The sequence below is a fragment of the Mus pahari genome, chromosome 1 (genome assembly GCF_900095145.1).
Source record: "Mus pahari chromosome 1, PAHARI_EIJ_v1.1, whole genome shotgun sequence".
In the NCBI taxonomy this organism is placed as follows: Eukaryota; Metazoa; Chordata; class Mammalia; order Rodentia; family Muridae; genus Mus; species Mus pahari.
The window spans coordinates 136,119,661-136,146,435 of NC_034590.1; the positions used below are offsets into that span (position 1 = coordinate 136,119,661).

The window sequence follows — 26,775 nt, forward strand, 5'->3', positions numbered from 1 at the left end:
ATAGGGAACTTTCGGGATAGCATTTGAAAAGTAAATAAAGAAAATAATAATAATAATAAATAATAAAATTAAAGAAAAAGTGGGATCCTATTATTTCGGTTTTGTTGCAACTTGGCTCATTCACACATTAACCTTCTGCGTCCAACTACACAAACTTTGCATGCCAGGCTTCGAATCTGGAATGTTCCCCACAGGCTCAGGATCCCAGCGCTTGCTTCCCAGCTTATGGCTCTATGGATCCTTTAGGAATTGAGCCTCATAGCTGGCTCCAGCTTTGGCCTGACCCCATGTGGAAAAAGCTGTCATATCTGCTCCTGCTGCCATGAACTGAGTTTCTCTACTGTTTCCTGGACCATGATAGACTGGAACTCTGAAACCAATAAAGACAAAACAAACCTCTCGACACCCCCCCTCGGTTGCTTCTGATAAGCATTTAGTCACAGCGTTACCAATGTAACCGACACATTATAGTCAGTGGTTAGAGTTTTCACAGCTTGTATGTAGCACAATTGGCTCAACTGCTCTCCTGTTGACAGATTATTGTTCTTGTAATCATTCTTTCTCTCTCCCTCCCTCTGATGCCATATTTATGATGAGTGCCTTTAGCTTAAACTATAGCATTTCAAAAAGACTAATAGAGTAGAAGTCATAATGCCCTGCTATTGAGAGTTTCATTTGCAATTTTTGGCAGAGCACCTTAAGGGCAATTGAATGTGCATAATTCACCAGTACTGTGTTATAAATAAGAGTGCAGTTGTTCTTGTTGTTGTTAAGAGGACTGCTTGTTTAACACGCCTTTCCTTTCTAATGAAACAGGCCTCCTCCACTCCCATGGGACTGAACCTGGAGGCTTGTGCATGCTAAGCAAGTGCTCTACCTCTAAGCTACACCCCTGGCTCTTACCTCTGAGACTCTTGTCCAGGCTGACTTTGAACTTGTGGTTCTCCTGCCTCAGCCCCCCAAGTAGCTAGGATTACAAGCACGAGCTACAACCACTCAGCTAGCTCAGCCCTCACTTTTAGGTAAAGTATCATGCTTAAAAAAAAAAAAAAACGTAATAGACATTTGTTCATTCATTCCTGAAGCAATGTTCTGGGTGTCTTGCAGCAGAGATTCTGGAGAGTTCCTGAGTTCAAGGAGATGGCCACCGGTACTTTTGGAAGGATCTGCGAAGATCCTCCTAGAAGAGATTTCGACTTACATTTTTTCCCAATAGAGTATAAGAATGTTCTTATTGTCATATTCATACCAATAGCAGCGTCAACATTAATTTTTTCCAACTTGCTCTTTTAGTCCCCCGTTTTCTTAATCACTAGTGTGTGCTTTTTGCATATCTGCTGCTAACTTCGTAATTTCACATTTTTATGGTCACACACTAATAACCATGCTCAATTACTTCATGCTAATTGAAGTTAAACTGCACTTGCAAAAAGCTCCCTCTGGAAGCCCTGGCAATGACTGGTTTTATTGTGGAAACTATAAATTCTCCCAAGATAAAAAAAAAAAGTATATATTCTTTATCATCCACAAAATAATTTCTTTATTCCTATAATAAAATTTATAAACCTTTAACTGTTTATGTTTGAAATAGTCCATTAGAAGAACTTCTTTTCTAGGCACACAATTCATGTTTCAGATAACACACAGGAACGCACTGCACGATGGGTTCAGTTGGGCAGTGGGGTCTTTTTGGTAGGAATAAACCATCCTGAGGTGGGTGGGATGGGTGTGCAGAGCTCATGTGGTTGAAGCGACAGGAAAATAGGCTTGGTCTAAGTGTCCGTCTACCTGTTTGCTGATAGTCTCATGCCATGTCTTAAAGAGTCCTCTCACATGGGTTTCCCAACGCTGGGCGACAATCTTGCGTCTTCAGCTGGACTCTTTCATCAGGGTGGCAGTTTTCTTGTCAGGACTCCACTTCAGTCTTTGTGTCTCGGGTGAGGTGGGGTGCTGGGCATGAAGGGCGCACGGGAGCACTTCAGCATTCTCTTGACAAGTTGGCCCTTGTGAGTGTTCCTGGTCAGGCATGCTACTAAGTTATTTTTGACTTACTTATGATGAAACTGTAACCCAAAGTATCAGGAGCCACGTGCCACCTACATGGAAAAGCGAGCCCTAGAAGTCAGGACTTTTCACCCCAAGTTCACGGTGGGGGTGGGGGTTGATTTCAGAAGCTAAGCCAGTACAATAACCAATCCTTTTTTTCCTTATAAAGATTTATTTATTTTTATTTATATGAGTATACTGTAGCTGTCTTCAGACACACCAGAAGGGGGCATCGGATCCCATTACAAGCCACTTGTTTCATATGATTTAACGTTTTTTATTTCACCATTTTTTTTTCTGTATCTATTATTTTCTCTCCATTTAGAGTCATGCCAGTATAAGCACTCTTTGGTCATAGTTACACCAGTAGCTACACAACAAAAAGCAAATGTGCCATGCCTCCTTTGGGTTACAACTTTCCAAGTCCTACTGCTATCAAGAAAAGGGGAGCAGATTAGGCATGTCTCCTCCAGCATTACCATCTAAGGAAGGCTGGGCTGTCACTGATTTCTGCACACACACCCCCCCCCCACCTTAAGCTCCAAGAGAGCAGTACTGAATTGTTTAAGACCACAGATGTCTGAGTTACCAACAAACTCTTTAGGACTCTTCCCATTACTTGGATGGATGCGAGAATGTTTGCAGACCCTTGAAACTTGATCAAACCCTCTTCCAGTGGCTCATCAGAAAGGGATCCCTTGTGGTCCCAGTAGATGCATGACCTGCTGTGATAGCACAGAATGAAAAGTCTGGTCCACCATCAGCTGCTCACTTCAGGATGGCTGCCTCCATCTTTCCTGAGGAACACAGTTAATCGGAATGTTTTCATAGGCCAGGCCTTTATGGACTGCGTACTCTGTCTATCTGTGGTCATCTCCTGACCATCTTACCACAGCCTTTGTTCAGCACTAACTCAGCCTTAATGAACTTGATCACCAAATACAAGCCACTTAACAGAATACTTCTGTTCATAACCAACCATTGTATTAGAGTCCAGGGATACAGATGATCATCCCAGCAACTATGACATGTTGGACTACCAGAACAAAGCCATCTGTAACACTCCTCAGCCAAGAATACGCTTTATTCAGTAAGCGACTTGGTAGCTGATGGATGGATAGAGATCATCTCATCACTCAGAGTCTATAGGCTATGGAATACATATCCCTACTGTAGGGCTCCTTCCTTGGGCAGGTCCCATGGCAGTAAGCATCCAGTATACACACAATCAAGGAATTAACAATCTGAAGACTCCTGTGTTCCATTTTCTGACATGTTCTTTGGGTCTGTTGTATAAAAGGTCTGCTCACTCCCCACTATGTCCCCCATGGTGGCTGCTATTCTGTGCATTCTGTGCCTCTCTAAACAGCCTAACCTGCCCCCCCCCCCACACACACACACTACATCTCCATCTTGCCTTCTTCTAGGCCTTGTTGGACCCAGTCTATGCCTGGATAGGATCCTTTAATCTTTGCTCCAGCGCTAGCATCTGATACTGGCTCCAGAGTCTACCTATCGTTGCTTAGCAACAGGCAGGCTTATGAACTAAACACACCTGATTTGGATATCTGGCTTGGGAGAAACGTCTGCCTTCCAGTTGGGTACACGAATGAGCTTTTTAGAGAATGGACTAGTATGTGAACAAGTAGCCTTGGCTCCTGCAGACCACCACCAGCTAGGGCCGCTAGGCAGGTCAGCATCACAGCTGCTGGGCTCCAATGGAGGAGGTGTGGTGATGGGAGGCGCTCCATCTTGACCCGGGTCCCAATGGAGGAACAGGATTGGAAGTGCTTGCTCATCCTTACCACAGGGCTCAGTCTGTATTGACAGGTAACCACCTGGTGTTGGGGGTAGGGAACCCCACGCGATATGGAAATTTTCTTTCAAAAGATTAAAAAAGGAACAAGGAAATGCAAATCTTTCTCAGGACACCTGCCCCTGAGCAGAGCTTAGAGCCAGAGGAAGGCTTAGGGCATCCTCCCAATCAGTTTGTCCTCTTGGGCCCTCCTCTCCTTTCTCGGGTGTCCTTGGTGATGGTGGGGTTTGCCGAGACCCAACCCCTCACCTGGCACAGCTTGGCTGCCTGTAGCCCTTTGTGTGACGACTGGGCAATGGCACAGAGTTCCTTTGTTCTGCTTATTCTTATCTCTTCAAATCCGGTTCTCTAAACTATTTCAAGGCACCCTCCTCTCCCTCAAACCCACCAGAAACAACACCCTCAGGATACCTAAATCCTTGAACCCACAGATGGAAAGAACCAAGAGGAACTAACTGCCTTTCCACTCTGATAACTGAGAACAGAGGCCGGAGGGCGAGGCCAAGTCATACAGAGGCTGCTTTCATTGGCGCCCGTTCTCCAAATGAGGTCCTTGCACCTGGCCATTCACCCTGTTAGATTACAGAACTCTTCTTAACCTATGCCTAGGTAAGACATGCCTAGGTAAGTCTGCTTCTCAACTAGCCAGTCCTCTGCACAATCTTCTAAAGCCAAGAATTGGCTACATCAAACATTCCCATAGGTCAGGGGTTCTCCTCCTTGGCTCGAGTGACATGTTAGACTGGATACTTTTACATTGTGGGGGACAGTCCTGTGTGACCTCCACTTGCAGTAAGCAAGTCACCCTTCTTCCCCTGATGGGACACTCCCACATGTCTGTAGACACTGCTAAACACCCACTGTTGAGAACCGTATTTTCATCTCATGTAAGTGTTAAAAACTTGCAGGGCCTACACTAAGTCATTTCTCTCTGTGGGTGGCCATGCCACGTGAATCCTTGCTCTACCATCAGCATGCCTGCTGTCCTACTCCCTGAACCAAAGGAATGTCCCCTGTCACAGGCTCGTTAGAACAATGACTGAAAACTGCACAGTTGTTTTAAATGACGTCTTGTTACACAAAGCCAAGTGAGAGACACAAACGCTGAAGTGAAAGCGAGTCCCGGGGCACAGAACCCATCACTTTGGTCCTGATTCTGGTCTTTGAAAAGTGTTCTGGCGGCACGTTGGCTCTGCTTGCCTGTCCAGCCTCCTTCCATGAGCACAGGGACACACTGGGGCTGTGTCCAACAGGAGATAAACTGCACAGAGTTCTTCTCGCTCACCAACAAGCCTGGGGACTGCCATGCAGGCATCTGAGGAGCAGAGGTTGGGTCGCCTCTGTGAAACCACTGAGGGTCCTGAGATGAAGCAGGGCTGAGGGAGGCTAACGAGATCCAGAGACTTGACTGCAGCTTGGGTTTTTGCCCTCAGCACCAACTTGCCCCAGGGACTGAAAGTTTCCTTGGCTTCCGTTTCCTCTTATGCTAGCGAACAGTTTTATCAGCGGCACATCCAACTCTGAAAGTCTAAGTTTCTAAGAATACAATGCAGAAAATGTCACTTCCACCCACCCCGCAATCCTTCTCCTTTCTAAATTAATCATTTCCTCTATTTCTACCTCAAGTGATGGTGACTATTCTCAACAGACTGCAAAAAAACCACAGTGAATGTCAAATTCCTTCCAAAGGAAAGGATTGATTCTGTTATTAGAGGTAAAGACCTTATTCGTATTGTGTGTGTGTGTGTGTGTGTGTGTGTGTGTGTGTGTGTGTGTGTAAAATATCTCTGTGGGTAACTTATGTTCTACTTTCAAAAAATAAATTCATCTAAGTTTATTAAAATTATGTTGAAAGATGGAAAATACCAGTCCCATGGTACATATGAAGTCACTGACATATTTATAGCCCCAACTCCACCTGAGTGAGCACCTGACTCTACATAGGTATTTTCCACATATTATTTCCTTTTTCTGGACATGCATTGTAAACATGACCTGCTACTTTAAACACAAAGGAACAACATGGCAAATGGTACTGAGGGAGAGGCTTGCTGAGCCAAGCAATGGAGCAGACCAAACCACCTGCAGCAGCACTGGCTCAACATTTGACTGAGAATTCAAATATTAATTGCTTTATGCTGATGGAAATCACACCAGTCACACTTGTTTGTTTGTTTGTTTGTTTTTTAATCACAAGGAGTTTCACAAAAAGTCCAGCTTCATGTGCTTACTGGGCGAAGTGATCTCATGTCCATGCAGGTCCACGGCAGGGTCATTTAGGGGCTCTAGTTACTGAGTTCAATGATTCCAAGCTTGCAGGGGTAGGGGATTAAATGGAGGAGGGGAAAAGAATCAGAGGAGGAAATGCAGAGATGAGACAGTCTCCATCTTGGACCTCAGTCTGTCTGGAAAGAGCTTCGGACAAACTGACAGCAGTATGATTACAAGACACCAGTGCACTAATGGTACACCGAGGAGGACGGCCTGATTATACAGAGGCACTGAGAGCAATGGCACCAAAGGATGCTCAGGTCTTACCTCAGAGAACAAGCAAATGTGTTACCTGAATAGGCAAAATGCATTTGTTCCTATGTTTCTACCCCGCTCGCTATACATAGGGAGACATAAGCAGTTCTGATGTCATAACATGTCCTCCAAGAGAAAAGGGAAGAGGCTAAAGAGGAAAATGATACACAATGGGAGAAGGACCCAACAACCCTGTTATCTTTGAAGAGGATGGAAGGGGCCATGAACCAGGAATGTAAGTAGCCCAGAGAATCCAGGAACAAGACCTAGCCGCTAGGAAGGGATTCTCCTCTACTCCCAGGGAGGGACAAAGCCACACAACACCTTGATTTTAGTCACTGAGATAAGTGTTGGAGGCCCATTCTACAGAACAGTAAAATTCCAAGTATATGCTCTTTTAAATTGCAAAGCTTATGGTAATTCCTTATGGGAGCAACAGTAAGTTACTTTTAAAGCACTCAATACCTTTGAGTCCTGTCTATGTGAGGCATGTCACCTATTTACTCTTTGTCCCTAGTCCCAAAGCCACTGGTAACTTGCACTGGGCTAGCGTTAAGGAGACTGGTTTGCATAAGGACCCAAAGGATGGTACAAATGGGCCTTAGATCATTTATCGAACAGATGAATAGGTGATGAGTTTCTCCCATGGAACAGTACACATTTGGCCTTCAGGATTAAAGATGGTCTCTCTAGAACCTCTATAGGCTGCAGATGCACAAGGTGGAACCCCACATTTTCGTTCTGGTTCTGTCAGAATCCAGTTAGGGTTGAGGAGATCTGGTGGGTGCTGCACCATGCTATACCTTACCCACACTGTTCTCCGGCAGTATTGACATTACCATGCCATGCTTTGGAAATTCTTTTGATGTTCATTTCCCTAGACCTGGGAAGAGCAAGGTGACAGGATAATTTTTTTCCCCTACAGGATTAATCATTTGAAGCAGTCATGTGAGTTCCTACTCCACAGGTTATTTAAGGAAGGACAGGAACATGTGCTGACGGAGAGGAATGTGAGCCATCTTATTTTGGAAGCAAACGAGGGTGAAGTGTAGCCTCTGCCCACTCTTCACCCATCTTCTCTCTCCTCCCAAGGCCTCCAGCACGGCCTTGGATCAGTGCAGAAGAGACCATCACAGAACCAAAGCAAACAGAAACCAACTCAGAGGGCCTTTCCATGCCTCAGTGTTCACAAATGAGAGAGAGCCGACTATTACTTAAACATACATCAAAAAAGTAAAACAAAACAAAACAAAACAAAACCCCTTAATGAAGGGAAAAGCAACTTTTTAAACAAAATAAACCAACCAACCAACCTCAGAGCAGTAATAACAATAACAAAAGAAGTACATTTTTTTCTTACCTAAAGCTTTCTTTCCTGAGGAAGAAATGGCCTACCCCAAATAATCTGCAAGCAGCATCCCCTTAAGATAATTGATACATGGATTACTGTGCTTTGCAGCAATGAGCAGCAGATCCTTAGGGGGAAAATTTTATGATTTCTCAAGTTATAAAAATAACGAATTTACCTGATTTGCCTGGACTGATGTAAACTCTACCCAGAATTCTATTTTAAGAGAAACATGGCTTTATCATTTGCTAGTATTCCCAAAAGCTGTATTTACAATGATTGCCTTTCCAGTGCTCACTTAAATCAATTACAGGAAAATCACAGTACTCGATTAAAAAATAAAAATACAATCTTTTGGCAAAACTAGAATTAGAATGAAAACTTGTGCACAAAGAAAACATATTTTTTCAAACTAAGGAAAATATCACACTAAGACAAACACTGGAATGCTCCTTTCCAAATGTCTTTTATTTGCACACCTGTTAATAACCTGTGTCTGTGATGAGTAATCTGGGAAGTGGCACTAGAGTATTTGTCCTTTAAATTCAAGAATACAGGCTGGACACTTAGCACAAAGAGCCTCTGATACTGTGACTTCTGAAGATCCAGTTAATAAAGCAAAACAAGCCAACGATAAAACAGACTGACTGGAAAACGAAAATTTATACTTTACAGAGCGGTATATATTATATCTGTACCCAAGAATCAATCATGAACCTAAAAAAATAATTTTATAAGTCAAGATGGCAGCTTATAAGATAGATTTAAGATATTAAGTCAGAAAATATAATGGGAAGAATAATCCTAACCATAATGTGTGGTGGTTTGAATAAAAATGGCCCCTATGGACTCATGTGTTTGAATGCTTGATCATAAGGAGTGGTGGCCTTGTTGGAGGAGGTGTGTTACCACGGGAGGACTTTGAGGTTTCAGAAGCTCAAGCAGGCCTAATGGCTCAGTCTTCCTTCTTGCTGCCTGCTGATCCTGATGCAGAACTCATTGCTCCTTCTCCAGCACCATGTGTGCCTGTGGGCTGCTGTGCTTCCTGCCACGATGGTAATGGACTAACCCTTTGAAACTGTAAGCCAGCCCCAATTAAGTATTTTTCTTTGTAAGAGTTGCCAAGGTCATGGTGTTTTTTCACAGAAATAGAAACCCAAACTAAGACTTAATAGAAAAAAATTCCCCCAAACATTACCAGACAAGAAAAATCCCACATAGGTTACACAGAACGATACTTATCTAAAAATAGCACACAAAATAAGTAAAGAAAAAATTTCACTGAGGTGGATAAAAAACAGTTGGAAGGGAAGGGAAAATAAAAACATTCTTTCTCCCTAAATTTATAAGTGCATCTAGTATAACTTTAAGAAAAACCAAACCATAAACCAAAAAACCAAAACCCACAGTATGATCTTTGTAGAATGACCACCCTATCCTTAAGTTAAGTTAGAGGAATGAATATGAAAACGTCCCTAGGAAAAACATGAAAATTAACCCCACGAGAAGCATGTCGTATAGATTATTATAATTAAAACAAGGCATTACCAGGAGTAAAATTGAAAATGGGACTGGACACAGAGCCTGGGGATGTAGCAGCAGCATGTCTGACTTTATGAAAGCCTTGATGAAGACTTGACTTGAGAGCAATGCAAGAGGGATGGGGAGAAAGAACTGTGGACTGGCCAGTGTTTACAAATTTACAGTTAGAAGGAGCAGGTTAAAGTGCGCCCCAACAGAAAGGGGTGGCAGTGGGTAACAATGCCTTAGTGATTACATCACATGGCTAGAACAAAACGTAGTACATTGGTAAGTAGAACTTAGCAATAAAACAACTGGTATTCATGAGTAATTCTCAAAACGATACATGTAAGCCAGTGCAAGTTATATGAAAAAAAATCAAAGGTTATGAGCAATAAAAGCAAATATAAACATAAATACAAAAATGCTAGTGAAGGCATTTCAACCTCTCTAGCTGGTTAAGCTACAGAGAAATAACAACATGGTGGGCCTGGTGATGCATGTCTTTGATCCCAGCACTCAAGAGGCAGAAGCAGGGGGATCTTTGTGAGTTAAGGCCCAGCCTGATCTATATATCAAGTTCCAGGACAACCAAGATTTCCTAAAAAGACCTGGTCTTACACAATCTCAAAAACAATGTGCAGTGCTAGTGAGGACTGTGGACACAGGCAATCCTTAATCGGGGATGTCACTGTGATAAAGGATCAAAAGGTAAGCTTTAATAGTGTTAACTTGGTTCCCTGTGGTCAAAGGGCCAAGGACCTTGTGCCCACTTCTCTTTCTCTGCTTAATACAAATATGTGCTTAGCTTGATCTACTGACCCAGAGTATAGGGGTGGGGCCTGAAAAGCTGGTGATGTTCTGGGCCACCTGGGTGCCCAGCGCTTTTGGGGTCTGGTGCTGTTTTGTATCCATTCCCTCTGAATTGGACAGTCTCTCAGATGGTACATGAGCTCTGAGGATGTAGCTTTTGTGACTCAATGTCACCCTACCTGGGTAGGGTTACTGTTGCTCTGAGGGAACACCATGACCAAAAACAACCTGGGGAGGAAAGGGTTTGCCTGGTTTATGCTTCCACATAACTGGTTATCACTGAAGAAAGTCAGGACAGGAACTCAAACAGGGCAGGAACCTGGAGGCAGGAGCTGATGGCTGAGGACTGCTTTCTGGCTTGTTCCTCATGGCTTGCTCAGTTTGCTTTCTTATAGCAGCTAGGACCACCAGCCCAGGGATACACCCCCAGTCCCCATTGGACTCTCCCCTCTCAATCCTTAATTAAGAAAATGCCCCAGGATTCCTGGCAGCCACAGCCTATGGAGGCATTGTTTTCAACTGAGGTTTCCACCTCGAAAGTGGCTCTAGCCTGTGTCAAATTGACACAAAACTATCCCGCACAGTGCACATGCTGGGGTAAGCCTTTTGATGACCTAGTTGTCTTTGGGTCACCCATGTTCCCATAAGTAACCAAACCCCTTACTCACACACTTCTGTAGTTAATCCTCACCCTCTGTCCCCCTGCCAAAAAACAAAACAAAACAAAACAAAAAAAATGAAAAAACAAAACAAAACAACAACAACAACAACAAAAACCAAAAACCAAAAGTCCTCACTGGTTCACTCATAGAACTTAGGTAGGCTTATTTTTCTGGCCCATTGTTGATGCCCCATCTGGGGTGAATACAAGCTTGCTCACAGCTCTCTAGGAAAACTTACACAAATGCTGAGGCTAAACTTAGGTGAGAAAGCAGGAGGGGTGTGGATGCCTGTAATTACTTTCAGGGAGAGGCTTGGCTTACATTCTTCCTAGGTTAGAAATGGAACCTCAGACCAGAAGGCTGAGCCTTTGGTAGCCCAGCTGTGGCTAGAGCCAGCCTTGTGAGCCAACCAGTGTGCTCCCCTGGCAAGGGGGAGCCAGGAGGTGCCACACCCTGCTCTGCTCTGTGTGATCACCAATCTCCCGGTAAGAGACCTTTCCTCGGGTTGGTACGTCAGGAGCTTTGGCATATTCTGTGGTTTCTTCTCACACATCTGTGAACACATGTGAAACAATTCAAGACCCATACAGTCCAAAACAAAACAAAACAAAACAAAACAAAACAAAACAAACCCTACATTTAAAAAATAGCATCGTTAAAAAATATCTTGTCTGGAAACAAATGAATGAATAAAAAGCCCGGAGATAAACATCAACCCAGACTGAGGTGGCATGCCCTAAATTCCAAAAGGAAATGGAAACTTCTGATATTTTTATTCCGTTGGATACTTCCTGGGGGAAAAGTTTCTTTTTACGAGGGTGACTCTCAGGAGACCCACATTTTGATTTGTTCCTTAGTTCAACCACACTGTAGATCTCTTTTTTTTTTTTTGCATCTGAAACCTGAAGCTAAGCCTGATCTTAGTTTTCATCCCAAATGAATATGCTATCAAACATATGGAATTGGGGAGACGGTGGAACTGACCTGCCTCTGTTTTCAATAATCAATAAGCTAAACATAAACATGTGATCTGGAAGGTAGGACTTGCTGTCTGCATTGCTTCGTTCCTTCATCATTTCCTTTAAAACCCATGCAAAGCAGAACTGGCTATTGCCTGCCCCGAAGTCCCATGGGGCTGTCTTTAACCACACACCCTCATCCAGCCCACTCTGGGTCCTTAGAGAGGACAGCGTCTGTTTTGCCAGGAGAATTCCATTGTTCCAAGAAAAGCAGATGGGTCCTGCACAGGCAGAGATGGAGGGGCAGGAAAGGTTCTTGAAACCCAAAGGAATTTCCTACTAAATGTGAAAGAAGTCAGAGAACTCTGTCCCTTTCTGGGTGTGGCCTTTAAACAAATGTCATTAATGCAACAAAAGACTTCTTTTTGACAGTTTTCTAGTGCTTTTTGAAAATAACCTGCCCCCTTCATACTCAAGAATACAGATTGCCATAGATAAAAAAACAGGGTCCTAGTCTGTTCAGAATTCCAAACTTGGAGCAGGGAGCTAGGATGGAGAGGGTGACAGTCATCTTTGTGCCTCCTCAAAGGACTGAATTCACACTTCATCAGTACCCAACAGTCCCTGCTCTCCTCAGATTTAAATTCCCCTGGGCACAAGTGGGGAGTCCATTAAGAACAATAACAACTGAAGATTTGTAGAAGCAAATATCATCCACTCAGTGGTCCTTCCTACCATATTAGATTTAATATTCAAGCCGTTCTACAGTAGTGCTATACTCACATTAAATGTCCTGTACAAGATTGAGCTCCTAGAGGTTGCAAGGATAGACAGAAGATATTATTCTTATTGTATGCATGTATGAGGGTATGTGTACAAGCCTGTGTGCATGCATGTATGACAGCACGTATGTGGAAGTCAGGGGACAACTTCTAGGAGTTAATTCTTTCCCTCCATCATGGGTTCTAGGGACAAAACTCAGGCCATCAGCACCTCTGCCTGTTGAGACACCGCAATGGCTGTAAACTGAGCTCTTTCAAAGTATATTTGTCACAATTCAATCGTGCAAAGTAGAAATTCTACCTTGTCTGGCCTTCCACCCAACACGTCTCATCTCTAGTTGAAGATCTCGGATTGTAGACTTCAGAATGCATCCCCACAGAACGTATATGATAACTTTAGGATTAAGAAGAAAAAGCGATGGATCTCTTAAAACAAGTGCTGTGTGGATTTCAAGACATTTGCTAAGGACCTCTCTCTCTGTACTTATGCACAAGTTGCAAGAGATAGACCACGACACTCCTATTGTGATGGCCCATGAAAGACTCACATGCTATAAACTGTGGTTAGTTTTTGTAGTCCACAAAAGCCAGCAGAAGATTGTAAGGCACGCACTGGTCAGATCTGTGGTTTGTATTTTTATTTATTTATTTATTTATTTATTTATTTATTTATTTATTTATTTTTGAGAAATATAAATCAAACGTCACTTATTCAAAAATGCTTAGAATCAGAAATGTTTCACACTTTGAGTTTTGTTTTTTTTGTTTTTTTTTTGTTTTTTTCTGGTGGTAGGCTATTTACTTGCATTACATGATAGGATACTACAGGTGTGAGACCAAAGTTGAAACATGAAACTCGTTTGATGAATGTGCTTTTACACAGCATGCTTAGTGTGCCTATGCTTAGACCGTAGCCTGTTACAAGGGTCAGGTGTGGCGGTTTCCCGTGGTCATGACACTGTTTTCCTGGTATGTAGACACTGAAAGTTTTGGACTTGGTGGTAAACATTATCAAAAAAAATAATACACTGTATGCATGTATGAAATTCTTAAAGAATTAATAAAAATATTTTTTTAAAGTTTTGGATTTTGAAGCACTTAAGGATGCTCAGTCTATATGCATCCGTAGAGAGAGTTCTTTAGAAGCAATACCAAAACAAAAACATTCTTGCCACCAAGCTTCTCTTTATCCTGTAGGCCTTCACTTTGATGAATTGAAGCTGAACTGATGATACTTGTCCCATGGGCTCCCAATCCTTACTAGCTGTCCTAGAACTCACTCTGTAGACCAGGCTGGCCTTGAACTCAGAAATCTGCTTGCCTCTGCCTCCCAAGTGCTGAGATTAAAGCCGTGCACCACCACTGCCTGGCTCCCAACCCACACTTTTAACCTCTTATTTGGTTCTTCTCTTTGAGCCCTTGTTGGCATTACCCAACCAATATGCCCACGTTTAGATGTCATTGTCCCTAGACAGCCTTCTCCATCTCTACCCACTAAGAACTCCATGGGATCATCAATTTTTCCTATCACTTCCTCAGCTCACACGCAAGTCAGGACCTGCCCCACCCGCGCAGTCTACTATTTTAGTCTAGGCCACTAACTATCTCTTAATGTAGCTCTGTTGGCATTCTGGGCCAATGTGCTGAAGTGCTGTTCTGTGTACTTCCGGAGGTGTCAGAGAAACCTTGTCATCAGATGCTAGTGGCAGCCCTCTCCCTCGCTGCCACAACTTTGTCTGCTGACTCCATGCAGACAAAACTGGCTCCAGCTGGGAACTGCTCACGGGTTCCCTTTGGCTTGTTCAGAAGTTTCCGCCACACCAGCTTCACCCCAGTTCCTGGAATCTACCTGCCTGCTTCCTGCCTGCAGGGCTTGGCAAAAGCCACCCTCTCTGACCAGTGTCCTCTCTCCACTCCTCTCAGCTGCTTTGTTCCCACACCTGTGACCACAGGCCCCACGTCAGTTCCTTAGAGGAGTTTCCTGTAAGCAATGCCTTAACAACAGCGCCCACGCCCCCTTATTCTTTTCACATCTCCATAATTATTAAAATGGCTAGTTATTTCATTAACCTTATTTTTTCTGGTCTACCTTTTATCAAAACAATGACAACATTATTTAGGGCGATGATTCTTGCTTTCTTTGGCCTCTGTTTTACCTTTAAGGCACAGCACTAGGCCAAGCTAAATAAATATTTGTCAACTGATTAACCAAATGCTCTTTATATTCCAGGCCCAGACCACACCCACAAGGAATGACGAGGTCATACTGTAAACACATACCTCAGGGGAGTTAGGTTACCCAGGCCATTTACCTGTCAGTTCTCTGTGAGCAAGGGCTCCTGCTCCACAAGGAGGCCTCTGTCCTTCCTGGATGAGGAGAAGTCACGGGGGTGGGGGTGAGAGCAGTACCGCTCTCCTCAGGGAACAAGGTGACAAGACCCTAGGCAAGCCCCATTTCCCTTAAGTGGAACCTACATTGTGTCTGGGGGTGGCTGAGAGTACTTACATGATGGAGTTGGGCAGAAAAAAGAAAAGAAATGAAAAGAAAATAAAAGAAAAGAAGAAAAAAGATTCACATGTGACAAAAATCTAAATTTTCAGGTATCCACAGTGAGACATTTTCCTCTTTTTCCTCCCCCCCCCCCTCCCGCCCCATGGTCACACTATGTAGCTCTGGCTGGCCTGGAACTCAATATGTAGAGTAGATTGGTCTCAACTCACAGGAATTCCAGGTAATGCCACCTTACCCAGGCCTCTCCTTTATGATGTGCTGGATGCCTCTAAGAGCATCATTTCACCACAGAGGAATAACAGGCTCACTTCCCTTTTCTAGTATAATAAAAGTCACTGATACAGGACCAACAGGTGATGGGCTGTACTCACCAGTTCACTTGGGAGACCTTGATTGCCCCAGGGGAACTTTTGAAGCCAACCCAGGGCTTCCTCTATCACATCTTTGTTTGCTCTAAGTGGATTAATAGTGAAGCGTTACACCTGAGAGTCTAACTTGCTGTCAGCTCACCAGGTTCTCAATGCTGTTTTCCTCCAAATTTTCTCATTTATAGTATTTCTCATCTGCCAGATAGATTTTACTCCTCACTGTCAATCCCGAGCTCCACTCTCAAGAAAACACTTGGAATCAGTCACTCTATTTATCCTTTTCTCTTCAGCACTCTGCACAATATCCTCAAAATATGTTTATTCCTCATTTAAAAATTACTGGAAAATTACTATTTTTATAGGAAAAGGTATACTCCAGGCTGTAGTTTGGATTCTGTATGAATGTAAGACACACACTGGTTTTTCGACCACTGAAGCAAGGAAAATGTTGTTTCATAATTGGTCAGCAGTATTAATCTCTTTTTTCCAATTCAAAAATTGCCATGTTTATTTGTGTCACATATTTCTGTTATTATAGTGAATAATTCAGAATGGCCTCAGACACACAGACACACACACACACACACACACACACACACACACACCCCACTCATACACACCACATACACATACATATACACACTACACACACCATACACATACATACACACACTACACACACACCATACAGACACACATATATACATACACACACCATATACAAATACACATACGTACACCACACACACACACACACACACACACACACACACCATATACATACACACACACCACAAATACATGCACACACGGTATCCACCTCCTTTGAGATGGGGTGCCAGTCTAAGGACCATGCTAGCCTTGAACTTGCTTTGCTCCTGCCTCAGTTTCCCATGCAAGCTTTTAAAGATGTGCCTCACCACACGTGGCTGAGAATGGTCAGCCTTATGTCACTGGCAGTACCACCACCTGGATACAGTGTTCAGACCTTAGTGGAGGGGTACGGCAGACTCTGGACACAGAGCTGGACGCCCAGCCTTATTCTACCACTAGTTACTTAATCTCTCTGTATCAAATTTTTCTCATCTGTAAAATGGGGATAAGATGACAGCTGATCATTTTCATAGAGAATTGGTTCTAGAATCCCCATAGAAATGCAAATCTATAGATGCTGTCAAGTCCCTTACATAAAATGGTGCTATATTTGAATATTACCTACATCCAACATCCATTCTTCCATATACTCTAAATTATCTCCACATTACTGAGAACAAAAATACCATGCAAATGCTATGCCAATCAATACTGCACTGTACTCTTTAGGGGACAATTAAAGGGGGAGAGATATCAGTACATTTCAGTACACATGAAATATTTCTCTCTAAAGATTTTTAATGCATGGTTGGCTGAGTTCATGGTCTCATTCCGTTGAATGAAAACAGAAAGCCAGGCACATCCCTTCACTCGGTTCTTTAAAAATTACATCATGTCCATGTGCGTGTGTGAGTGTGTCTACACACACATGCCATAGAGCACATGTGCATATCAAAAGACAATGAAAATTACTTTCTTCTTATAGGATTTGGGTCCCAGATTTGGTGGCAAGTGCCTGAATACACTAAGCTATTTCGCTGATGCCCTCTCTGGATTATTATGAAGATAAAATGAATACTTCTGTACTACTTAGAATTGTATCAGGCATAAAGCAAACACTTAATATTAGCACTCTCAACGTCTTGGTTTTTGAAATCGATTCTGACTATAATACGCTATAATTTGTCAGATAAATAGGGTTTTGGGGTAGCATAAAGTAAACGGAACTCAATAAAAATTATTCCACCAGCCAATACTCTGCACCACAGCAAACTCTAAATAAATACACCATGCTGAGTATCCTATGAGTGTACTTTTAAGATTAAAACTTAATTTATGTTTCTGGTCTTCTTTTTTTTTTTTCAGAATCCAGAATTCTAGCATTTGAAATCTCGATATTTTCCTATGTGACCCTTTAAAAAAATCTTCAGGGGTACACACCAAGCACGGGGAGGTTGTGAAAAAGAGAGATAAGTCACGGGCCTTGTGGCAAGAAGATCTGCTGCTCAGATGGGAACCCCCTGGCCCCACCATGCAGGAGGCAGGTTATCACCTTATATTCAGTCTTTGCGTTAGAAAACAAAGCAGCATTGTTCACTGTGAGCAGGAACAACAGCTGCAGTGGAGTCTGGACACAGGGACAGAAATGCCCCAGACCCTGTCCTGTTCTAATATCAAACACAACTATGTTGTGGTGTCTGTTCCCTATAACAGGTTATAAACTTACAATGGCATCTCCTACGGAGGATATTTTAGGGACACCCATGTAATGGTTACTGAAATTGGGGATCAAAGACAGAGTACTGGTGGTTGCAAGGCAGAGATGGTGCACAGCCAACCACTCCAGGGCCCCCTCCAATGTGAGTGCAGAAAATGGCCATCTTTTGGTGACACGTTTGGAGAAACAGACCAACGAGATGGCTTGCTTCCCTGGTGGGCTCTCTCTGAAGCTGCTGATTCATTTGCTCAATGATATGTGACATCTTGCTGAAAGGAATAAAGGTCTATTTGAAAACATGTATTACAGAAGCTGAGATGTCTGGAATGGGGTATGTACCATGTGGAGAGGGAGATGATGGTTTATCATTATACATGCTTGTAAATCTGACATGATTATTTAATTATACCCCCTACCTCCTTGTTGTTCAATTTTAAAATCCCAGTGGCAGTCTATTATTATAGCTCATCTTTGCATCTTATTTCATAAGCCACTGCCGTGGGGGAAGAACAGTTTCTAGTTCCAACACTCCCCATCCCATGCCCAGGTTGACTGCAGCTGGCCTCAGGATGCTAAGCAGTCATGTCTGTGAGTCTAGTCCTGAGGGTGGCAGTCACATGACCTCCTTGCTGTTCCTACAGAAGGATGTAGAAATTATGGTGGAGGGAATCTTACTCTCATTAACAAATACTGTGACTTCACTCGCTAGCATTCTACTTCATCCAGTCGTGTTCACATCTGTTAAACCATTTGATCCTTACAGCATTGTGGTACACCCAGAGCATGTATCCATTATATTTTATGAATGGAGAAAATGAAGACACAGATCAATTGGGAAAAAAAAGTGCTCAGGATTTCAGACTAGCCTCGGCAGAGAAGAACTCAAATCCATGCTCTACTTCCAAGGTTTGGTTAGGCCAGGGACTTCCAGTCTTAGTACTATTAGTAATATTTAGGTGACGCTTTGACGGGCATTTCCTGGGTACTCTAAGGCACAGTGTTCTTGGCCTCTCTCTCAGTGTAAGCTAAGAGGACTATCTCTTAAGCTTCGAGAACCAAAAATTTTCTTCAGACCTTAAATGTTCTCCACGCAACACAATTTCTGGTTAAGTAGTTTCCACATCAGGATGAAGTAAGAGCAGTGTTCAAAAGGCCCCAAGGTCCCTCTTCCTAGAGGCCAATATACTTGCTATTCACGACAACTGATGCCCAATACACATACACTGGTGTCTATGCTAAGCTGAAGAGGGCAGTGCCCCCCAGGACAGGACCTAAGTTTGTTAATTTTAGGGAAGTGGGCTTAGCTTCAAGGGAAAGAAAGAGTGGTCAGGGCATGAGACACGGACCAGCTCTTTTCTTTACCAAAGTAAGTAATATATCCATATGAATCCAAAGTAAGTATGCATGAATAGATACACACAGATGTGTCATCCTTCAGTCTGAGATCCCCACGCCAAAGTTCCCCAGAGGCAGCTGTATGTCTTCACTAGGCAAAGGGGGTTATGTTTAAACAAATGCTTCGATTTAGATCAGAGTGTCTCGGGGCCATCACTTTACTCACATTTCAAAAGTAATAAAAGCCATCTATCCTTGTTAATGTAGCAAGGGTCAGGCATTGCTGCTCCCCCCCCACCCCCCATCGCTGCCTGTTCTACCAACAGGAAAATTGGCTGATGCACTGCATCGGAACAAAACCAGTCTTGAAAAACAGAGAGAGGAGGAAAGAGACGGGAACACTTAGGTCAGGCCCCTCCTATGTGCGTCCCGGACTGCCAGTCTCCTGCCAGACCCTGTGCAAACTGGTTAGAGACTCATTGGTACCCAGAGCAGGGGTGCTTCTGCCCCCAGCCCCACATCACCCATTCCCGTTGCAGCCTGTCGTCACCAGAACTGACTTCCCTGGGGGGGAAGGCTGGTGTGCGGACAGACTTAGAAAGGAGAAGCAGGCTGGAAGGACAGGGTACAGAAGTGAGGTGACAGAGGTGGAAAGGCAAATGACCTCAACAAACACTTCCTATACCAGCTGCCTGGGAAGCTCTCAGTTCCAACTGTGAGATCGCAAACTCAGGCAAGGGTGGTGATTCCAGCCATCTCCCTGGCTAAGAACTTCGAGGTGATCCCGGACGTCTATCACTCAGCCATCCTGACGGTTGTTGGTTCGGGAGGAATAAGTCTAGGCAGTTTTATCACATTTCAAATACAGAAGCTTGGGGGATGGGGAAATGGTTTCCTAGCCAAAAGCACTTGCTGCTCTTGAAGAGGAACTGGGTTTGGTTCTTAGCACCGACAATTGGTGCGTCACAGTTGCCTCTTGCCCCACTTCCAGGGGACTCAACCCTCTCTTCTGTCCTCTGCAGATATCAGGCTTACATGTGGTACACACACATACATACCTGCTGGCACTTGTATATAGGCATGTATGTATGTATGTATGTATGTATGCATGTATGTATAATAAAAAATCTTTATAGAAAAATACAGAGGCCAGGTATGGTGGCAACATTTCCTTAATTCCAGAAAATGGAGGCATTCCTTAAAACAACACCAACCACCCAAACTCTTCCTGCTGAGGATGGTAGCATTCGCCTGAAATCCCAGCAGAGAAGAGCCAGAGGCAGGTGGGCTGTGAATTTGAGGTAAAGCCTTGGAAACAGAGAGAACTTGTCTCAGAATTTTTTTTCTCCCATCTTTTCCAACTCTTGTTTCCTTGGATAGGAAAGCTGCCGGTGCCACTGTCCCTGGCCCCATGCACCCTGTACAGCTGTCACAGCCTGTCACTGTTTTCCACGACAGTATCCCAGTGCCTTAGTGCCTACAACTGGACCGGCCATTAAGGTAACCAGCGTGTACCTGTTCAAGCTTCAAGTTTACTAACAAAGATTCAAAATGCAGATCCTTAGCCTGCTAGTGTATAAAAGTCATCAGCGGTTTTACTAATGGTGAACCCTGCATGTTACAAACTGACCTGCCAGCAAGAGGTGCCCATGATTCAATGCTGGCATCACTCTCTTTTTTTTTTTTTCTGATAGCATTTTAAAAAAATTTTCTTGTATATGCTTTTTGGATCGTCTAAAATCTCTATCTCAACTATTTAAAAACAATGAAGACATGAAAATAAATAAATAAATGAAGTTTATAGAGTCCCAGATTTGCCAGATTTTCCAAATAGGAGACAAGGGAAACTTTTCTCATCATCAGGTTGAAGTGAACAATAGAAACTAAAAGAATGGAGTTTCTGGTGCTTTATTTCTTTATTTCTCTCTTTTTCTTATTAGATATTTTCTTTATTTACATATAAAATGTTATCCCCTTTCCTGGTTTGCCCTAATGGCTAACCGCATTCTGATTGGATTTGGGGCCTGCTGCATGGGAGAGAATTCCTGTACAGTAAATACAGTCCAAATCCCATGGCCCAGAAGATCATAAGCCTCAAAGGGAACCTCTAGTGTTGGTCTGCTCAATGAACAAGTTGTCCAAGTGTCCTCCAAATATCTGTTGATCCTCACAGATTGGTGCTGCTCTCAACCTTGGCCAGAGAAGCTTCTCAGTGGGCAGTCATGAATGCGGAGACTCAACAGTTGTCAAAGCACTGGTAACAAATGTCAGTTGACTGCTCAGCCCTAAGTGTGATATGTAACACACACACACACACACACACACACACACACACATACACACACACACACACACACACACTCTGCTTCTGTCTTCAAGACTCAGAGAAAATGGGAAAGACTGTAGATCTGGGGAATGGAGAGGAGGCTATGAAATACAGTCTTCTGTCCAGGGCACAGCCATTCCCCCCATGAACTCACAGTGTCTGTGGTTGCTGGTACGAGAAGACCTGAACAGCATGGAGCTGTCAAAATTCCAACACACATGGGGGAAGGACATGTGAGACTCCCACTTCTTCTGGAGGAGCTAGCTATTGGCAGTTGACAGTTGTCGGGGGAGGGAGAAGTGACTTTTCTTCAACAGAGTGGCTCACCATGCAGTGGATAATCCCACACCTGTGTACATGCAAGGAGCCCTATTTAAACTCAAGAGGCTATTTTTTCTTTTAAAAGACAAGAAATTAGAAAAGAGAAGTGTTGGGAAGGAGGATCGCAGATGCAGCAGAAAAGGGGTAAGAAAAGGCAATGGGTGGAGATTAATACAATCAAATACACTATATACACATAGAATTGCTAGTCAATAAAAGGATTTTTAAACTCAAGACTAACAATTACATCGATAAAAATGCAGTTACTCACACATGCTCATCATTCAGTAACCTTACAAATCCTACTGCCACGGATTTAGTGCAGATTATTGAACACTTCCACCATTCCAGAAAGTTCTATTTAACAGCACTAACCTGGAACATAAAGTTTGAACCCTTTACTCCATGGTGCACCTGAGGCTGATTCAGAGTCAATCCCACACTACCACCTGCTATATGTGGTACCGACACTGGGCTGAATTTGAGTTAGTCTTTCCTGTCCTTCCGGCAAGCCACCCTCATCCAAGTGTGTGTCACGCTCATCAGAAGGCCTATCACATAGACAAGTAAGCAAATTAGCAGGCACAGTCACTAAAGGAGTGACGGAAAGTAAATAGACATCACGAGAGTTTTACCCCAGCAAAATCCTCTCCCAGTTTCGAAGCTGGGAGAGCCTGGAAGACAACAATGAGCTCCCAGCTACTTGGGTTTTGTGAAGATTTAAACAAAATGTCTTCCAATTGTCTTGGTATCTAATACTGATTTGGGTATGTATTTATTTATTTGTTAACATGGGACTACATGTTTTCTTCCAAATAAACTATACAGTCTTGGGTAGCAGAGATGTGGTCTCAATGACATTTCTTTTCCCCTTCACTTTCTCATACCAAGAATGTGTCGGTGTTTACAAACTGTTTCAGTTTGCAGGTGAGAAAAGTTCCACTGGCATGTTCTTTTGCCCAGAGTGAACTTAAAAGCAAACTTCTGAATTAGTTGATGATTAAAAACTTAGAAGATTTCACATCAGGATCTGGATTTCTGTTTCCTAAAAAAAATGAGCGTAGAGGCAGGCTGGGGTCCACACCCACACCCAGTTCTGTTAGCAGCAACTCAGTGCCATCCATCCCCAAAGAAAGGCATGCATCCTTATGATGGTTCCCATAGTTATAGCAGCAAAACCTGTTTCCTTCCCAGCTCCTGTAGGCTGTTGTGTTTATAATCCTATCGGAAGACATTCAGCAAATTAACTGAGAGTAGAAATCCTAGACTCTGTAAACAGAGAGGCAGCCACTAATGCCTGCCTTAATGGGCAACATGTTTGCTTTACGTAGCTAATACCCAACTTGCTTTAGTCTTTAGTTGAAGACATTAACCTTATGGGCTTAAGTTTATTTCCTCCTGACCTTGCCAAGAATTGATAATAAATTAGAGAAATGGACAATGGGAAGAACCAAAAGCAACCAGCTCAGCATTCAGGTGTAAGTGATCAAGACAAGGTGAGCAATGAGTTCACAAACGCTGACTGTTCCCCAAAACACATGCAAATCATTACACTGAAGATGCTGGGTACTGGCAGCTACTGTCCACCTAACCTGGAGCCCCATACAGAAAGCCCAAAGCAACTGGTTAATACTTAACTGGTTAACAGTAACCTGTTAACACCAATCCTCAGTGGCTTCTTCTCTCACCACCTCATGAGAGGCTACTGAGCCCTACAGCTGTTTGAGGCTCACTTCTCTCAGTCAGCTGAACTGTCTTTATAGACTCCTTGGGGTCTTTCTTGTTAGAGGCAGTGGATGGGGCAGGGGGATATCTTTAACCTGGGTTGTTTTCCATTATAATAATAAACAGTGGATCACCAAGTCCCTTTACTAAACAGATCCATATTGTGTCATCAGAGCTTCAGAACTAGGAAAGGAAACCTCACTTAAAGACACATCCAGAGGTATGCAAGGTAGGCTTGATGTATTCCTAGAACCGGAGGTGGCAGGAAAGCAGGTGTAATTTCCAACATTTGTGCACATTTCCAAAATATAACTTTTACGTTTTTCCATGAGGTGTTCTCTGTGTGCTGTGCACCATCAATACCACACTGATTAAGGACTAATCTCTGTATCTCTTATATTCCTCTTAATAATCAGATAATCAAAAGATTCATATACTATTGTGTTTCTTAAAACATTATTGGTGTTTGTATGCACATGTGTTCTAGTCTTTCTACCTTTCTTTTGTCTCTTTCTATAAGAATTATTACAGTACCTGAATTTTTAATTTTTCTAACTTCTCTAACTTCACTGGATCAAATACCCATTGATTTTTTTAAAAAATGATTTATTAAAAAATAATTTATTTATTTTATGTATATGAGTACACTGTAGCTGTACAGACTGTTGTGAGCCATCATGTGGTTGCTGGGAATTGAACTCATTGCTTGCTCCAACCTGACCCACTCCTGGCCCACTCGATCTGGCCCAAAGATTTATTTATTGATCTGGCCCAAAGATTTATTTATTGTTATATGTAATAACATTGTAGCTGTTTTCATATACACCAGAAGAAGGTGTTAGATCTCATTATGGATGGTTGTGAGCCACCATGTGGTTGTTGGGATTTGAACTCAAGACCTTTGGAAGAGCAGTCAGTGCTCTTAACCGCTGAGCCATCTCTCCAGCCCCTCCTTTGATTGTAGAATCCTCCAGCTTTGCTACATTTTGGACCAGGGCACACTGGGCAAACACCAAGGCATGGGTGATTATGTTCATATGACAAAGGATTTCAGTCCAGAATCCTGGTGCATTTTGATGCTGACTGAGGATACTGCCGGAAGCTAACCTAAAGTAATGACAGGTTAGTGTCTCTACTCTGTTCCCATGCTTACCGGGTAAAGAAGAAACAACCAGTTTTCCATCTGTGTCTAAAGTTAATTGTCATTACTATCTTTGGCTGGATTATAAAGTTTATAAGACCTGATATTCTGAAATTTTACTTTTTTTGTTACTTGTATATTTTGGTTTTTCAAGACAGGGTTTCTTTGTGTAGCCCTGGCTGTCCTGGAACTTGCTTTGTAAACCAGGATGGCCTCAAACTCAAAGATCCACCTGTCTCTGCCTAGAATTAAAGGCATGCCCCTCCCCCTAGGCCATCATGGAATTCTTTAGTCTTCATCCTGACACATCTATTTCCTGAGCGCGCACCATCACCGGAGATAGCAGTCTCCATGTTTATATTTCTAGGTTTCTCTGAGTAGAAAAGATGAGTTAAAAAGATCCACAGGAAAAGGACACTTAGGAAAGCAACATTTCACATGACTCATGATCCGAAAGCTGTAATGTATAAAGTTAACTTAGAAGTGGGGACAGTGCTGCTAAGGGTCATATTTTATCCAACAGTGATGTTAACATTAGCTTGATTAGTTTAGAGCCACACTAGGAAGCCCAGAAAAAGAGATCTGTATGAAATGGACTAAAGACATGAAATTTTAGAGGATTCAAAGAGGCATGGAGTGAAAGCAATTCATGCTTATAACTTTTTTTTAAAAAATTAAGACAAAAGTACTTTGCAGTAAGTCAGTTAAAGGATTCATATGCTAGACACAGGATATCATATACCATTGAGGGTCTTCTTCCTATGAATATTGAGAATAAAGGCAGAAAAATAACTCTCTCCCCTCACCTGTCTTCACATGGTAACTGGGGTATGCAGAAAGATGTCTATGAAAGACAGCCATGTCCTAATCCTTTGATTCTAGAAATATGCTATGTTATATGGCAACCAAGAGTTTAGGCTAGTGAACATTAATGTTGCTGATCAACTAATGTTAAAATTAAAAAAATAATAATTTTTCATTATCTAGAAGGGTAATTCACTGGTCCTTTTTTGCAGTGTTAGAAGGGTATGGCCCTTCTGCTTTGAGATAGAAAGAAGTGTGATAGTGCAGACTCACGGAACTTTTAGTAACTGGATAGAACAAGCCCTCGAGTCCCCCCTAGCTGTTCTGGAAGGAATGGAGCTCCGTGGGCACCCGTCAGACCTCTGCCAGACTTCTGACCCTTACAACTATGCAATGATACATTTTGTCACTTAAACCACCAACATCTTGCTCATTCAGTAGAGCCACAAGAGAAAGTTAGACGGTTAACAACTGCTTCAGAAGAAGGAAAGGTCTAAAATCCTCAATCCCGCAACAGCAGAACAGTGCTAAAACTCACCTTTTTGTAGGTTTTTTCTTCGTTTTGTTTTCCAGGTACGGCGTCTCCATTTTCAGCAGTTGACGACATCTGGGAAGGAGAGATATTTCCATGTGAATTCTGACTGCTCCTCTCTAGTGTACTAGTGTAGGATATCAATAATGTCACTAACGAGCAATGTATATATATATACACACTATTTTGTTGTTGTTGTTACTGCTGTTGTTTCCGGGGGGTGGGCAGAAGGAAAAGAAAATCCAAGAGTTCTTATGGGAGTATGCTCACGAAAGTCTGAAGCAAGATGCTGTAGACCCTTATCATGTAGACAGATTTCTTGTTACAAGCTATTTAAATTTAGTTTTGCTTCAGTTGTAAGAGCTGTAACAATATCTGGAAAGTACCAAAATTATGAACCAGAACACAGACACACACACAAACACACACACACACACACACACACACACACACACACACACGCACACACATCACTCCTAATAGTACTACCCTTAAGCAACCCCATGATTCACATTTTCACACATTCATCTCTATCTTTTGACATATGCATTTTGATATGAAAAATGATAATATCATCTTTGTGTTTTCAGTGAACATTGATGTAATAAGCACGTGCCCCTTTTGTGATTAAAAAAAAAATCCTCACTGGAAAAAGAATATTTTCTTTTAGAGGTGAGGAGACATCACGGTGTGAATACAATTGTGTATCCAAAATTGTGTGTCCCTTAGTTACTGATGCTAATACTAATGAATAGTTGTGGCCCAAACATTTTGCTTCTGCAAATAATACAACTATCAGTGTTATCTTGGACTCGGTTCCTAGAGTGACTAAGTCATACTGGCGTATTAACACTTTAAAGTGCTGACTAATATCAGCAGATTGCCTTCCAAGAAGTCTTGGCCTGCTCATAGCCATGTCTGGAGCGA

The 26,775-nt window shown here is 42.7% G+C and overlaps 1 protein-coding gene across 2 annotated transcripts in view; it reads right to left on the reverse strand.

The window, feature by feature from the left end:
- Pip5k1b (phosphatidylinositol-4-phosphate 5-kinase type 1 beta) overlaps positions 1 to 26,775 on the reverse strand; it is a 256,230-nt gene that overhangs the window by 116,958 nt on the left and 112,497 nt on the right. For both annotated transcript variants that reach the window (XM_021190213.2, XM_029540159.1), the window contains exon 3: positions 25,855 to 25,923. In XM_021190213.2, the coding sequence (XP_021045872.1) occupies positions 25,855 to 25,923 (69 nt within the window). The remainder of the gene's footprint in view (positions 1 to 25,854; positions 25,924 to 26,775) is intronic.